The following is a 16,256-nucleotide window of genomic DNA, read 5'->3' as shown; positions in this document are numbered from 1 at the left end:
CGCTGATATGTTTTTATGGAAAATTTAAAGGATTTGAATTAGAAAGATGGCTTTAAGGATCTGAGATCCATTGCTTCAATTTTATTCATTGATCTCCCTTTGCTCAATTTTTCTGCCATGCCATTATTCTTCATGTAAGAGTAAATAACGTTATCGTTACTTGTTCATGAAATCACACAAAACTTAAATACGATAGATTCATGCCTCTTAGTCCCGTGTAAGGAAAAATATCATTTTAATAATTTGGTGATTAAAGAGCCAGATGACACTGAATGTAAGACCCAAAAACTTGAATTACCAATAATATATTTCCCTCCATAGGACTATGAATCTAAGTCATAATAAGCTTATCGTGAGAAATAAATGTTCATAAACTGAAGGAATTTTTTACTTGTACATTGATAAGCGTATTGACATTGTTCAGCTGGAAACTGGGAGGTAGCCAAATAGGATTCGGAAAGAACTTGCACACAAAAATTGGAAGATCTCATCCCATTTCTAATTTCACAAACTCCCCTAACCTAGCTGAGTTTGACTCTACAAGTATTGTATGCTAATCCAAAATAAAGGCCACCCCTATCGCATGCATCTCGTCTGCCTAGATATCTCCTCTCATTGCTTTTCAATCACCACTCACAAGTACGGTTTCACAACAAAAATGTGAATCCCACACCTGAATATGGAGAATGATATGTGTATTAATGGGGTCCTAATCCGTATACATCTTAGCGATGCATAAAAGCAAAATCCTTCCTGTAAGATTCGAACCCTGCCTGTATTTAGATATGTTAATACCTCCAAATGGTTGCTATCTACTGCCATTTCATCTTTAGCTGGTTTCTAACAGCTTCTATCTCCTTTGCTTGTCGCTGTTGAGACAGGAGTTAGAAAACCAGAGATATAACAATCTTGAAACCAGTAAAAATAGAAAAGGAACTATAATGTATGTAACTAAATCCAAATAGGTCATATTTAGAACAAAAAATTATAGGTAGGATAGGATAACATTGATGAGCAAATTGCAGGGGTGGCACTGGCCTTGGCCACCCAAAAATGGTAAAAGTTCAGTTTAGCCCCCTCAGAAAAGTTTAAGTTACAGGTTAATACAATGGGAAAATTGGCTGGTAAATTGTCTCCATAACATCTACTTTTATAGCATGCTTATTTTAATCTTGTATAACCCCATTCTTATTTCCAAAACCTATTTTTACTAAAATTGTCTCCTCTTTTTTAGCTAAAATAACCAAAAAAAAGGCTGGACCTTCATTATAAATCAATTCTTAGTCTTTATTTTATACCTAAATAAACATTTAATCTTCATTTTGTGCTCAACTTTAAGGTTTAAGTTATATAAGCACGTAAGTAAATAGAAAGAAGTTAGGATGGCATTGGAAGCACCTCATGTAATGCCTTCCACCACATATCTGATTGTAGTTGCAGCAATCGCCATTCCATTCCCATATCAAATTCAATGTTATTGGGCTGAGAAGCATGTGATGTTGACTTTGCCTTTTTCTGGGATAAAAAAAAAAAAAAGACATTTCAAATAGACCCTAATTATAAACAAATAAGCATAGTTAAAACGATATGAAAGAGAAGAGCAGATGATACTTCAACAAAGCATGAATTAGTTGATGCAAAAATTAAGTTTACCATATCTTCAGTCTGCCTTTGAAGTTGGAGTTTGTCAACGGTAAGATGGCCAACAAATCCCACTTTGGCACCCTTCCTCAAAGACTCTCTCCTCGCAATTAGTGGTCTGCAAGTAAAGAAAACCATTAGTAGTACTAGTACACCTCTTCTGCCAACAAAGTAATACCTCAGTACGTTAATATATCAAGAACTCTATAAGGCAATTTACAATTTATGTATAATGAAAGTATGAACCAAAATGTTATTGATATTTACTAAAACATGTGGATATGCTAATACAGTGCTCTCACATGTGTTCAACTTAGGGTTTTCCTATCATCTTATATTAAGTTAAACAGTTTTTTCAGCTATTACCAGTTAGTTTTAGTCTAGATACTCAATGTAATATCAAAGCCTGAGTTCTATTCTATTTTATTGCCCCACGTGAGGTTGTCCACCTCTTGTGGGTTTGCCCATGTCTAAGCTCTTGCTGAACCACACGTCGAGAAATGTTATATCTCATATCAATTAAGTTTTGAGGTTCTTGTTATCTTATATTTAAGTCGAACATCTCCATGCTTATGTTGGGTGCTTAACAACGTATACAAAATTTTAAGTTCTTGTTGCAACCCTATCAATTACAACTTCCCCATTTTCTTTACTATTCTTTCCCTCTTCATCTGCAAGCAACAATCTAACTTGAAAGAAAATTTGTAAGTTTGCAAATGAAAAACAAGGAAAACAATCTAATATGATGAACTTATTAAATACCTCCCATCAGCTAGCATTAAGCATCTCTTCATTAATTGGAAAATTGCTGAGTTAGCTGCTTCTTTTGACTTGAATATGATAAGAGCCTTACCTATTCAAACACAGGATTGTTCTCACACTTTCAGGCTTGAAGTTGCAGAACAGATGACTCAAGGATCAATTACCAATGAGTTCATGTGATTGTTACACAAAGTTACTTTGAGCATGAAAGCCATAAGGAGGTGATGTACCATAGCAAGGGCAAGAAAATGTTGTCTGTTCTATCATTTTGGCCTCAACCTTCTCATTAAATGCATGCCAAACAAGATCCTGACAATGAAATTCCGGATAAACTAGTAAACAAAATGATGAGGAATATATATATTTGGGTCCAGGAAACTTCAACAAAGTCTCTTCTGCAAGATTATGATATACTTAGCATTTCCAAGCAGAATAGCAACATGCATGTGTAATTTAACAACTTTAATCTAAAATTTTATTCACAATAGTTTCATACCACACAAACTACTTTTTTTGGATTTGAGTAATCTATAATCTAGAACATATATAAGCATGATTTTGGAGAAACTTTTGAACCGAAGAAATGTTTTTTATTATTTATTATATTACTAAATTAGCATTAAAATAATATTTTATTTTCATTGTAAAATTTTGAAAATTAGAAAAATATTTTATTAAAATTAAAATTACACTTTCACTAAGATTTAACTTATTTGGTTTTGACTTGCACTTCAATAATGTAAAATTAGGACTCACCGTTGTAAAAAAATGCATTAACATTTAACATTTAAGTATTTTCATTCAGTTAGTAACTAAAATATCATTAAAAGAAAGTTCAAACTTCATTATTATTTTAATTCAAACTTTAATTATAATTTGGAAATTGTTTATTGTAGAAATATTTTAATTATGTTCAATGCTCTGAACAATATATTTACATTAATTACATGAATAAAAATATTATTTAATGGATTAAAAAATAAACAAGTAAAATCACCAGCAAGGAATTTGACACTATGAACTAGTAACCAAGAAAAATATCACAAACCTCGACTTCTTCTGACGTGTAGGATGGATCCACATTTTCAAGTGAGACCAGACTACCTGATTCCTGAGCTCTCTCAAGTCTTTGCTCCCAAGGCTAATGAAATATAGGAGATAAAAAAAGATAAAACTTATCAAGAGATGATATTATCAACCAGTCTATCTCAAAAATGACCAATTTTCATGTTTAAACTTTAGCCTTAAGCTAATATACTTCATGCTATGAAAGTTATATATCACAAAAGAAGGTGAAACACCAAAAAGACTTCAAAGTAGCAAGGATAATGTTTACAAAAGATTATATGAATGGTAAACATCTGCTATGAACTATGTTGGGAGACATTTTAGAGATATGGTGACAAAAAAAAAAAGGATGAAGCAACTACATGAAAACTTGGAAAAACAACTAGAGAGAAAATAATGGTGAATGGTAATAGAAAAAAGGCTTCAACTCACTTGTTGCTCGAACCAATTCCTTCTATCCTGCAACAGTCAAAATGGAAGATATTAGAAGGGTTGCCAAAGTCCTAAGAGAAACATACAAGTCGATATCTCATACTAAAAAGATGTGGAAAGTACATCATCTGGTACTCTTGAAACCTGTACAAGCTGATTATCAATGTTTATACCCCTATCATGTCCTAGTTGACCATCAAAATTATGAACTTTATCATTTGTCCTCTCATCCAGAAAAAGCTTCCTCTTTTTGTAAGGCTGGACCTCATCAGGGCTAGTAAGTGGATCTTTAGGAAATTTCACTTCAGCTTTATCAATTTCATCTCGAGCTTCGCACTGTGAGCTTTCGCTATGCTGAGTACTACTGTTAGAGTTGGATGTCTTAGGCCTTACTGGGATATTCTCACTTGGAAGATGCACTTGCTTGGTCATGCTAACTGGTTCTACCTTTGATTCTGCAAGTGCCAAGTGCAATCTAATTTCATCTAATTATTGAGTTTACGGATACATTATCAAAGAAAAGAATACATAGAAATCACCTTTCACCAATGAGCTTACTCTACTACCAGAATTATCATCTTTTACAGTAACACCATTTGATTTTGTTACTACTTTTATCTTGGAAGATAAATTTGGTCTTTGAGTTTGCCTCTTAACATTTGATTTGAGATTGATTCGGCCTAACAGCTTTTGTTCTGTTTTCTTGTTGAAGAAGTGCTCCACTGCAAACATTCAGAGAAACAAATAATCCTTCTACAGCATCGCTTGTGTTTATTTCAATCTAAAATTTCGGAGCAGATAATAATCTAACCTTTAACTCTATCCACCATATCAGGAAAAGTATCCGATATTGCAAGCTCTCCAACATCGAAAACGCAGCAGAAGAAATAGTCTGCCCGTCTCAAATCTGCTTCAGAATATGCTTGTGGATTCCTATGATCATTTGATGTGCAGACGACATTGCATTTTCCAACAATCGATTCCTACATGTGTAAAAACATGAAGATCATGCATAACTAATTTACATATTATCTTGATTGCCATAAAACTTACACTCAATTGCAAAAGCTGCACATTTTTATGATCGATCACAATCATCATGAGTAGTCAAAACGAGGCCTACTACAGAGTCAAACTATATAACAATCAAGACAAATAAATTGACACGAGAACAATTTCAAATGATGACTAAAATTATAAAAATAAGCAAAATAAAGAAAATGTTAGAACAAAATAAACAATAAAAACGGATGAGATAATTACCACGAGATTGATATTGGAAACCCCACGTCCATGACCCGAAGCCAAGAAAATCTCGTTCCATCGAGGCTCATAATCACCCAAATAGTTCCTGATTTCACTAGGACGCATAAACCAAACAACCTTAACTTTCTTAACATGGTCTGGACCCACAAACAACTTCACTAGTTTACCAATGGAAGCTTCGGGTTGTCCAAGGTCAAAGTAAACACAATCGTAAACAAAATACTCTTCACCCTTAAAGATAAAGGACTCGTAAAACATAATGTCGCTGTTCTTCGCTCCAGCCCCTATCGAAGTACCCCATTTGAACCCAAGGTTTTTTTCTTCTCGATTCTTCTCTCTGATATGTGACATTTTGCATTAACAAAAAACAAAGAAAACAAAAACAAAAACAAAAAGGGTGCATAAAAAAAAATACTTGTTCCTTTTTTTACAGTACAAGAACACAATGTTTACATGTTCACATTGTCGCTGTTCATGCAAAAAATACTTAAAAAACACATCCAAAATCACACAGAAAAAAGAAAAAGGACTACAAACTACTAATATATTACATTATTACTAGAAAGAAAGGTAGGAAGGAAAACCCAAAAACGTAAAATGTATTCGGACTGAAGGAAGTGAGAATGAAATTGATTATTTTTTTTTGTTCTTGGGGGCGGGGGAGGGGCTTTGTTTTTGTTCAAGGAAGGAAGGGTGATACTGATACGGGGAGCATAAGTTTCTATTTGAAAATTAGTGATATGAAAAGCAGAAAGCAATTAAAGGCTGCAATGACAATGACAAGCTTCATGGAAAGGAAATTAACTGCTGAGTACAAATATATGTGAATATTATTCGTTTGGAACAATAAAATAAATTAAGGATGCCGCCTGTTTATAGAGTTCATGGGCGACTGGCCTAGGCTCAACCTGCGCCTGAATCACCCTACTCGCTACCAACGGGATTTTCTCTTCCACGCGCCTTTCTCTTACGGGCCTTTTAAAAAGAACTTTCTAGGAATTTTTAATGAAATTCTAGGGTTTTTTTTTACATGAATAATATAAAATAAATTAATATATATAAAAATAAGATAACAAAATAATATTTATAAAAATAAGTAAAATACACAGTAAAATACGGGTGTCGTTTGATCAATCGGCAGTATCACTTTATTTTTAACAAAAATTTATTTTTTTAAGTGCAGTTGGATCAATAGAAGGCACGAAAAAAGTTTTAAAAAAATTAGCTGAAAAAACTAGTGTTTTAATTATTTTGGTATTAAAAAAAAGAACTTGTGACCAAATAGTCACTTCGGTCAGGTTGGTATTGCCTGACAACTTGGCTAAACCAATTTTTAAAAAAGATTAGCTAGAAAAAAAAAACTCATGTTTTAATTTTTTTTCAATATTAAAAATACGAACTTATGACCAAATTGTAACACACTATACCCGTCCCACTTAAGCTTGAAACCTTTAAACCCTAATTTTTTTTTCTTTTTCTTTCCTCTTTCTTTATCCCTATTTCGTTTTCTTCTATTTTGTTTATTCTTTCTTTTCATTCCTTTATTTGTTTTATTTCTTTTATTTATGTTATTATATTATTATATTATAATAATTATTACTTAAATAATAAGCAAATATATATATATTTATTACACATGTATTTTATTTTTACAACACAATTTTCACAATTTGGTTTATTTATTTATTTAGTCCCTCAACTTTTCTCTATTCTATAATTAAGCTTTCATACTTTATTCAATTTAATCCTTATACCTAATTAACTTTAATTCAAACTAATTCACCTTATAATGACCCAAAATTCACCGGTATTAGAAAAGTGTATTATTGGGCCTCCGTCTTAATAAACCAAATTAAGTAAATAATTATTAAAAATATTTATGAGTCTAGTAGTGTGTTTAATTAAGCTTTAATTAGGTGAATTTAACTTAGTTAGGAAAAATTAAGAAAAGGACTAAATTGAATAAAGGGTAAAAGTTTAATTATAGATTAAAATAAAATAAAGAGAATTAAATAGGCAATTATGTCTATTTCATTAGGTGAGCGACAAATGGGAAGAAAATGATTTTCTTCTATTATATATTATATATATTATTATAGTTTTATATTAAAATTATTATTAAATAAATTAAAATAGTGACAAATGTATGGTGATGACAATAAATATGTGTAAAATACATGAAAATACACTTGTAATATATTTGTATATTTTCTTAAATAATAAGTAAAAGATATTTATTAATTATTATTATATTATAAAATAAAATAAATAAAGACAAGTGTAAAGTGATGATAAAATTACTTATTATTTAAGTAATAGATATTTGTTATAATTATATATTATATTATTGTTAAAGTAATAAACAAATATAATATAAAGAAAGTGAAAAGGACTAAAAGGAAATTAAACCAAAAGCATAAGTTGAGGCGGTTAATCCTTAAAATCTCAGATTTTAAGTTTAATATATATTATATTATTAAAAATAAAGATATTTATTATATTTTATTATATATTTTATATTATATTATTATATTATATATATAGTAAAGTAAAGAAAAAAAGAAATTAAAACAACATAATAGCATGGACGAAATAGAGAGAAAGAAGAAAGAAAAAGAAAAAGAAATAATTTAGGGTTTTCAAGGTTCAAATTCAAATTGCCAATATCACACCCGAGGCATCCGCGAAGAAAGAAAAAGAAAAAGTGGACAATGAGTAAAAATGAGAAATCACGGTTTGTATTACTATAATTCAAATCTATTTATTATTATTTGTTATATTTTAATTAAAATGCATGGTAAGTAAAATTAGGTAAGCAATTGAAATGATAATATTAATTTGAATGAAATTGATTCAAAAATGTTTATGGCTATTGAAATTGAACATGAACAAATTGGAAATTAAAGGTGATTTGAATTAAGTAATTGAATTATGAATTATGTGAATATTTGAAAGTGTATTGATTGGAAACTAAAATGATTTGAATTGAATCAAATTGAATTAAATGAAGAAAATATGTGAGTATTTGAAAGGTATATTTGATTGAAAAGCAAATAGTGATTTGAATTTGATTGGAAAATGAATTAAAAATATGAATTGAATAAAAGTGAATTAAATTATGAATATGCGTGAATATGTGAATTGTGTATTGATTGAAAAGTGGTTTGAATTGAATAGAAGTATGATTATATGTGAATATCTGAAATATGTATTGGTATTGAATTGTATATTGATTAGAAAGTGGAAAGTGAATTTGAAATAGAAAAATGATTTGAATACTCTATTAATCGGATATAGTTGGCATGCCATAGGATTGAAAGAGTATGAGAATTTATCGGCTTTGCCGATCAGGCACTATATGTGTCGTATTAGACACCACGTGTGTCGTTTCAGGCACTTTATGTATCGATACTATTTCCGATATATTGATTAGGTACTAAGTGCTGTTTTAGGCACAATGTATCGTACTGGTGCGTTTGGTTGGAATCCGTGTATCCACCAAGGTCCGAGTTTTTTAATAGGGTGAATAACTGAAATGAGAAAATTAAATAAATTTAATTGATCGTACTATTAAAAATATGAGAAAGAAATTATAAGTTGAATTATGAATTGAATTGAGACATGAGATTTGAAGTATAAACTTAAGGTTCATGAATTTGTTAAAATATCAAGTAAGAAGTGAAAATAGAATGAATTGGAAATAATGGAATAGTGTATGAGTTAATTGAATATAATCATATGAATTAATTATAATTATTTTATTGAAAAATATTGGTTTAAATAATTATTGAAAGACTAACGTTGTAAGGTTTTAGATATGAAATAGAATAAGTTATTGAATTGAAATATAGAAATGAAATATATGAAATAATGATTTTATGAAATGGTTATTGATGAAATGAATATTGATATAGTAAGATACATATTATGTAACGCCCCCACGCCCGAGACCGTCGTCGGAGTCGAGTATGAGGTGTTACTAAGCTTAATTTAACATATTTAGAACTTTGGATTATTTATTTCTACATTCGCAGCTTTTAAGCTACTTGCATCACAGTCACAAGAAAAATCATATCTCAAGTTACGAAACTCGAAATCAAGATCCGTAAATTTTCCCTGAATCTAGACTCATATACCTATCTACTAATGTTTTTCTAGAATTTTTGGTTGGGCCATTTAGTACAGTTTATTAGTTAAAGTTACCCCTGTTTCAGGACTTGACTGGTCTGACCTCTGTTTACTACGAACCATATTTCTCTCTGTACAAACTTCATATGAATATGAGGTTTATTTCTTCTGAAAATAGACTCAATAAGGATTCTGATAATATAAAATACACTACCTAATTATATCTTTAAAATTTATGGTGAATTTTTAAAGTTGGAACAGGGGATTCAGAAACTGCTATGACCCTGTTTCACTAAAATTATAATATCTTCTAACATATAATTCCTTTTCTTGTTTCATTTATTTCATGTGAAACTAGACATAATAAGCTTCAATTTGATATGTATTCCATCACCAAATTCAATTTCTATGATTTTAGTAAATTTTCAAACTCACGTCAGTGTTGCTGCAGTATCCTGTTTATGGCAAATTTCATCCCTTTTGATGAGTTTTTATACACTAAGTATCTTATTAATTTTTCCTTATCATCAAACATAATCTAAACTAACCATTTTCATAATTTATCATTATCAAACATTTCCTCAACCATTCCATTACCATACCATAAGATCATTTACACAAAATAGATATATTGCTATACATGCCATACTTAAATTTACAAGCCTTTACCAAAAGTCTTCCGGATAGTGTGACTGAGCCTTCGACCTATCCCGACTCCTGAGCTGGCTTGGCCAAAACTACAATGAGTAAGAAGGAGGGAGTAAGCATAAATGCTTAGTAAGTTCATATGCAAATAATAAGTAACATAACAAACAGTCATACCAATCAACATTAGCATGCATCACTAAAACACATGTCACATTTCTAATCATTTTTCATCATCTTATTACCTTATCGTGGTTGTATCAATACTCAACCCGAGGGTTAAATACATACCTGTTCAAAATATCCATTTCACATCACTTACCAATACGTCTCTTTACATCTCAAATATTCCTCCATTTGAGTAGAGCTTTACCCGTTGAACACATCGGAATATAATTCGGATACATGGATAACTTGCACATAAGTGCCATATATGCAATCAAGCAATCATGTAACCCGCCCATAAGCGAACTCGGACTCAACTCAACGAGCTCAGGCGTTCGCATCCATAAGTGAACTCGGACTCAACTCAACGAGTTCGGATGCCTAGTTACATCTCACAAACTCGGACTCAACTCAACGAGTTCGGACATTCGCATCCATAAGTGAACTCGGACTCAACTCAACGAGTTCGGATGCTCAACCATCCTAGTGACATGTCACTTGTATCCTAATCTATTCCTAAGGTTCAAACGGGCTTTTCCTCGAACACTTATCCTTGCCGTCTTCCGTAGAATGCCGAAATCAATACTCGGTAACAATTATATTTAACAAGTAGTTCACATAATTTATATATTATTTGAAATTAACCACAAAGCATACATTTCATAATAAAATTCAGCATAACATATAATTAACATCAATAACTTAAAAATAACCATTATTCTACATTATTTACACATGAACTTACCTTGGTACCAAAATACAAGGATTTTGCAATCTAGTCCACAATCTTTTCTTTTCCTCGATTGAGGTCGATTCCACGTCTTTCTTGATCTAAAATAACACATTTAGCTTATTTAATACTCACATTATCAAATTAATCCTTAACTCAAATTTTGGCAAAACTTTTGCATATTTACATTTTTGCCCCTAGGCTCGGGATTAAACTTTATTCCTTATTCTTATGTTTTACAACATGCTGATCACTTTTCTCTTCTATGGCAACATCAAATTCTCACTCTAACATGTACTTGTGACTATTAGGTATTTTTACCTGACTAAGCCCTTTTACTCGTTTTGCTTAAAATCGAGTAGTACAAGTTGTCTAACATAATTTAAAACTTTATATTCTATCATGAAACATCAAAATACACAAATTTCACCTATGGGTATTTTTCCAAATATAAACCCTAGGTTAAATTATTGCTAACATAAGCTTTATCGAGTTTAGGGATCTCAAAACGTAAAAATCATTAAAAGCGGGCTTGAGTCACTTACTATGGAGCTTGGAAGCTTGAAACAAACCCTAGCTATGGAGAACCCTTGAAATTTCGGCCTAATGAAGAAGATGGACAAAATTGGCTTTTAATTTTGTTTTTAATTCATTTTAATAACTAAATGACCAAAATACCCTTACTACTAAACTTTCCAAAATTCCTTCCATGTCTTAATTTTGTCCATGAACTTAAAATTGGTAAAATTGCTATTTAAGACCTCCTAATTAATATTTCAAAGTAATTTCATACTAAAACTTCTAGAATGCAAATTTTGCAACTTATTCAATTTAGTCCCTAACTTTAAATTAAACTTGTTATGCCCAAAATTTCTTCACGAAATCTTCACACAATTATGCATTCATATCATAAACCTCAAAATAATTATAAAATAATTATTTCTATCTCGGATTTGTGGTCATGAAACCACTATTCCGATTAGGCCCTAATTCGGGATATTACATATTACTAAGAAAATTTAAAGTTTTAAATGCATAATGATTTATTGAAAGTAAAATAGTGCATATTTATTTTTTTTACTTTAAGTATTTGAATTATAGAAATACCACTGGGTGTATACTTAGCGTACGGTTTGTTAGAAATACCACTGGGTGTATACTTAGCGTACGGTTTGTTTCCGTGCACAAATTAGGTACAAAAGTTTAGAAGAGTTGTATTTGAGATTATGAGTTTTCATCTCATCACATCTTCAAGCGACAAGAGGGTACGTTTTAAAATTTTGAATAGAATGGGATGTACTTAGGAAAAATCAAGTATGTTTCAAATAGTAGTAAGGACTAAATTATAAATGATTTAAATTTATTATTTTTCCGCTTCTTTATTTTAATATATTAGTTGTAACACCTCCTAACCCGATTCTGCCGCTAGAGGGGTTATGAGGTATTACCTAACGATCACAACAACCTTTGAACATTCATATAGTAAATTATAACTGTATAATAATATGTTGCCAAGCCAAATTTAAATATAAACTTAACAACTCATTTGTTTATACTTACTAACAAGGTCAATTCACCATTTTACTAATTCAAATAATAATAATAATAATAATAATAATAATAATAATAGGTTAAACCAAATGCCATCAATGCTTGATATTTACTCAACAAAATAAGGTGTATATATATAAGTACTTAACAAAAAGTTATGCGCATGAAATAAGATTATAACAAGACCAAATGTGCATCATTTGTCATCAATGTTTAAGTAAAATAACCATGTCCATTTCAATCATTTTGAACATCTATATAAAACCATATATATATATATATTCAATATACATAGCAAAATCATGTAGGTAATAATCCAAATATAAATATCAATCACTAAGCTTAAAACATATTCATGCTTGCCATTAACACCGAATATCAATATCCAACCCACAATTGACCAAATTATAAGTAAAATTTTCGATTATAAACCAATAACATATAAAACAACTCACTTACCACAACATATATATACCATATTGATCATTACTATAAACAAATGCACATAATTTAGACATCACAAATAAAGGCAAACTCAAACCACAACCAAATATAACCAAACTTTTACATGTAAATTAAGTCATTTTCGCATGACTTAACCATTAAACATATATGAAATTTAAACATCTCCAAAAGAGTTATTAGCTTATACATGCCATAAGTACCGAACCAACTTTTAAAAGTACCAAAATATTGAAGATAGTGTGGATGACTTTACTAACGATCCCCGAGCACGTAACGATTTCCAAAATCTATAAAATAGAGACAAGAAAAACACATCCAAAGCAAGCTACCATAGCTTAGTAAGTTATAAGCTTCAACAACTCCAAATTAAACTTAATAGGCTAGTATTATCTAACTAAGTCATGCTACTAGATCAATTAATCAATATCTTACCACATTCAAAATAATTTATTAATCATATGCCCAATATGCATCTGCTCAACCATAATATACTACATTACTCACAAACACAAAAAAAATCAATGCATTTAACATTCATCATCGAATAACATTAATATATTCGATCACAAAGCCATTAAATCCAATCTATCTTTATACATACTTTCAATTTATAATACTCATCACATAGAATCGATGCTCACTGCACAAACTTGAGCTATACATCATAGTTATTCATCAAGAAATTTGAAGCTTTAATTCATTCAACCATTTCTGAACTACTCAAATAAATCTCACACCTAGCGCCAATGTTTACTCGGAAAATATATATACAATTTGCACACTTAGTGCTTAATATTTAAACTCGCACACTTAGTGCTCAATAACCACATTCGCACACTTAGTGCAAGATTCACATCCGTAATCGTTTACACTCGCACACTTAGTGCCTAAATTCTATTACTCAATACACGTCAATTTAAGTTCATCAATTTCTTTTAAATTCGGCAACATCAATCTTTCATGTAATTCAATTCAGCTCTTCTACTTAATTTGATTTAAATTTATATCAACAACACAAAAATTTGCTTAATAACTTACCTCGGATATCGACGGACAGTTGAGTTTGACTACTCAACGATTTTTGATTTTCCCCGATCCACGTCCGATCTTTTTGGTTCTTGATCTAAAAAGTTCCAAATTAAGCTCATTCAAATAAAACTTTATTCATTTAAATCCAAATACACATAATTGGGAAATTTACCAAATCACCCCTAACATTATGCACTTTTACAATTTAATCCAATTTTTACAAAATACAAAATATAAAGAATTTGCATGTACAATGCTAAGGCCGAATGTTCACTAGGCTTATATAAGTCCTCCCATTTCACTAATTTCACAATCTAATCCTTCAATTTAATATTTTCAAAATTTAACCCTAAATGCTCAAAATTACCAAAAAAATATTCAATACCAAAAATGTTAATCTAACACATTTATCTTATTTTTAACATCAAACATAAATTTCATCAAACTATTAACAATGACACTTCATGAATACATAATCAATTTCAAAATTTCAAGCATGGGCTTTATAATATTCATAGCAACGATCTCAAAAACGTAAAAATTAATAAAAACCGAACTCAAATCACTTACCTAATTGAATTTGCAAGGACCGAAAATACCAAAGCTTAGACTTTCTTTTTCTTTCTCTTAGTTTCGGCCAAATGAGAATAAAAAGATGAACACTTTCATCTTTTATCAAATATAATATATTAATATATATTAAAATATATCGTAATGTCATAATATATAATAAACAATTCAAGTTACTATTTCATGCATTTTGGCCGGCCACTAATTCCTAATTATGGCTAAATTGCAATCTTAATATTCCATAGTATAAAAACATTTATAATTTGGCCCTTATACATTAACCCTTAAATTTTTATTTTACGCGATTAAACCCTTTTTCATCAATCGACCTCCAAACATCAAAAATTTTTAAACGATACTTTCACAAAAGCAACTTCACACATTTTAATCATAGAAAATAATATTTAAATATTATTTTGACTCAGATTCGGGGTCCCGAAACCACCGTTCCAAATAGGGTTAAAATTGAGCTGTTACATTAGTGATTAGCCAAGAATTACTTTGGCACCAAATGTAATAATTCTATATTTGGTTCCTTGAGTTGAATATGGTATAGGGGTGTTACACACCTAATCAAAACCTAATTAATTACACAATAAATTTCGTAAATATTTTTAATAAATATTTATGAATCCGTTTGTCGAAAACGGAGACCCGAAAAAATAGTTTTTGATTACCCGACTATCGGGTCTTTACACAAATAGTCACTTCCATGTCTGCCGTCAGGCACGGAAGTGGCCATTTGGTCACTAGTTTATTTTTTAATATCGGAAAAAAAATTAAAACACAAGTTTTTTTTAACTTCAGCTAAAAATAAACTTAGAATAATAATTTTTATTATTATAAAAGGGGCTTGGTTTGGTCCCAACCCCCATTTGGTCAGGAGTTCGTATTTTTAATATAAAAAAAATTAAAACACGAGTTTTTTTCAACTTTTTGGGCGTCGCTTGACACATTGGCAGCACCAAATAAAAAAATATTTTTTTCTTTTTTCCCATATATTAAAAAAAAACTAGTAGTTACAATATAAAAGACTGGCGTCGCCGATTGATCCAACTGCACCCAAAAAATAAATTTTTTATTAGAAATAAAGTGATGCAGCCGATTGATCAGGCGACACTCGTATTTTACTGTGTATTTTGCCTATTCTCATAAATATTATTCTTGTTATCCTATTTTCGCATATATTGATTTATTTTATATTATTCATCTAAAAACCCAAAATTCTAGCTAATTATGTACTTTTTAGACATTTAGGAAATTTTACATTTTTAATATTTAAATTTGAATTAAGTTAGGAATTATTGGTTAAAGGGTTAAAATTAAATTATATATAATTTTATAAAATTATATACATTAAATTTTGATTTTGATTCAATTTTGATGTTAGGATTTTGTGAAGATTGAATAAAATCAGAATATTATGTATAAAATCACAAAAAAAATTAAAATTCTTATATAAACATTGAACTCAAAATTCATATGTAATTTTAGATTTATCACTTAATTAAAAATATTTAATACATTATTATTGTTATTTTAAAAGTTTTAACTTCACAGGCAAAATTTTAAAAAAAACCATTTTAAAGTGATAAAAATAAAATATTTTTTAATACAAGCTAAAAATTAAATCACTAAAATATTTATTTTAGTTAATTAAATTTTAATGAAGAAGACTTAATCCAATTAATTTTAAAGAAATATTATAATAATCATTTTCAGTAAAATAACATATCTCAATCTAAAGAAAAATATGATTGAGTCACTTAAGATCGATCCAACTTTAAGTGTTTTTTTTTTTTTT

The 16,256-nt window shown here is 29.7% G+C and overlaps 1 protein-coding gene and 1 long non-coding RNA gene across 4 annotated transcripts; both read right to left on the bottom strand.

The window, feature by feature from the left end:
* Positions 1-366: 366 nt before the first annotated feature.
* LOC108453786 (protein ANTI-SILENCING 1-like) lies at positions 367-5,825 on the bottom strand. 2 transcript variants are annotated; one of them, XM_017752085.2, is made up of 12 exons: positions 5,167-5,825; positions 4,715-4,886; positions 4,443-4,625; positions 4,027-4,358; positions 3,904-3,930; positions 3,452-3,544; positions 2,634-2,712; positions 2,404-2,494; positions 1,654-1,759; positions 1,399-1,515; positions 796-869; positions 367-673 (listed from the first exon to the last, which is right to left on the bottom strand). In XM_017752085.2, the coding sequence occupies exons 1-11, from the start codon at positions 5,518-5,520 to the stop codon at positions 813-815; spliced, it is 1,611 nt and encodes a 536-aa protein (XP_017607574.1). In that variant the 5' UTR covers positions 5,521-5,825; the 3' UTR covers positions 367-673; positions 796-812. The 2 variants fall into 2 exon arrangements, with proteins under 2 accessions (XP_017607574.1, XP_052884584.1); XM_053028624.1 differs by having other exon boundaries at positions 367-869.
* A 4,031-nt stretch (positions 5,826-9,856) lies between these two features.
* LOC128293315 (uncharacterized) lies at positions 9,857-14,580 on the bottom strand. Of its 2 annotated transcripts, XR_008283490.1 has the most exons (4): positions 14,453-14,580; positions 13,892-13,976; positions 10,853-10,938; positions 9,857-10,034 (listed from the first exon to the last, which is right to left on the bottom strand). It is a non-coding gene; the product is annotated as an uncharacterized LOC128293315 (long non-coding RNA). The 2 variants fall into 2 exon arrangements; XR_008283491.1 differs by lacking the exons at positions 9,857-10,034; positions 10,853-10,938 and adding an exon at positions 12,844-13,140.
* Positions 14,581-16,256: the final 1,676 nt, after the last annotated feature.

Source organism: Gossypium arboreum, chromosome 5 (assembly GCF_025698485.1).
Source record: "Gossypium arboreum isolate Shixiya-1 chromosome 5, ASM2569848v2, whole genome shotgun sequence".
NCBI lineage: Eukaryota > Viridiplantae > Streptophyta > Magnoliopsida > Malvales > Malvaceae > Gossypium > Gossypium arboreum.
The sequence above is the reverse complement of the archived record's forward strand: the minus strand, read 5'-3'. Positions and strand labels throughout refer to the sequence as shown.

What these genes read in the sequence shown, in the direction of transcription:
- LOC108453786 (XM_053028624.1), bottom strand. Translation starts at nt 5,520, where the DNA reads ATGTCACATATCAGAGAGAAGAATCGAGAAGAAAAAAACCTTGGGTTC. An exon ending in AGTAAGCTCATTGGTGAAAG is followed by an intron (nt 4,359 to 4,442) that starts GTGATTTCTATG and finishes TGGCACTTGCAG; the next exon opens with AATCAAAGGTAGAACCAGTT. An exon ending in AAAGGCAGACTGAAGATATG is followed by an intron (nt 1,516 to 1,653) that starts GTAAACTTAATT and finishes TTTTTATCCCAG; the next exon opens with AAAAAGGCAAAGTCAACATC.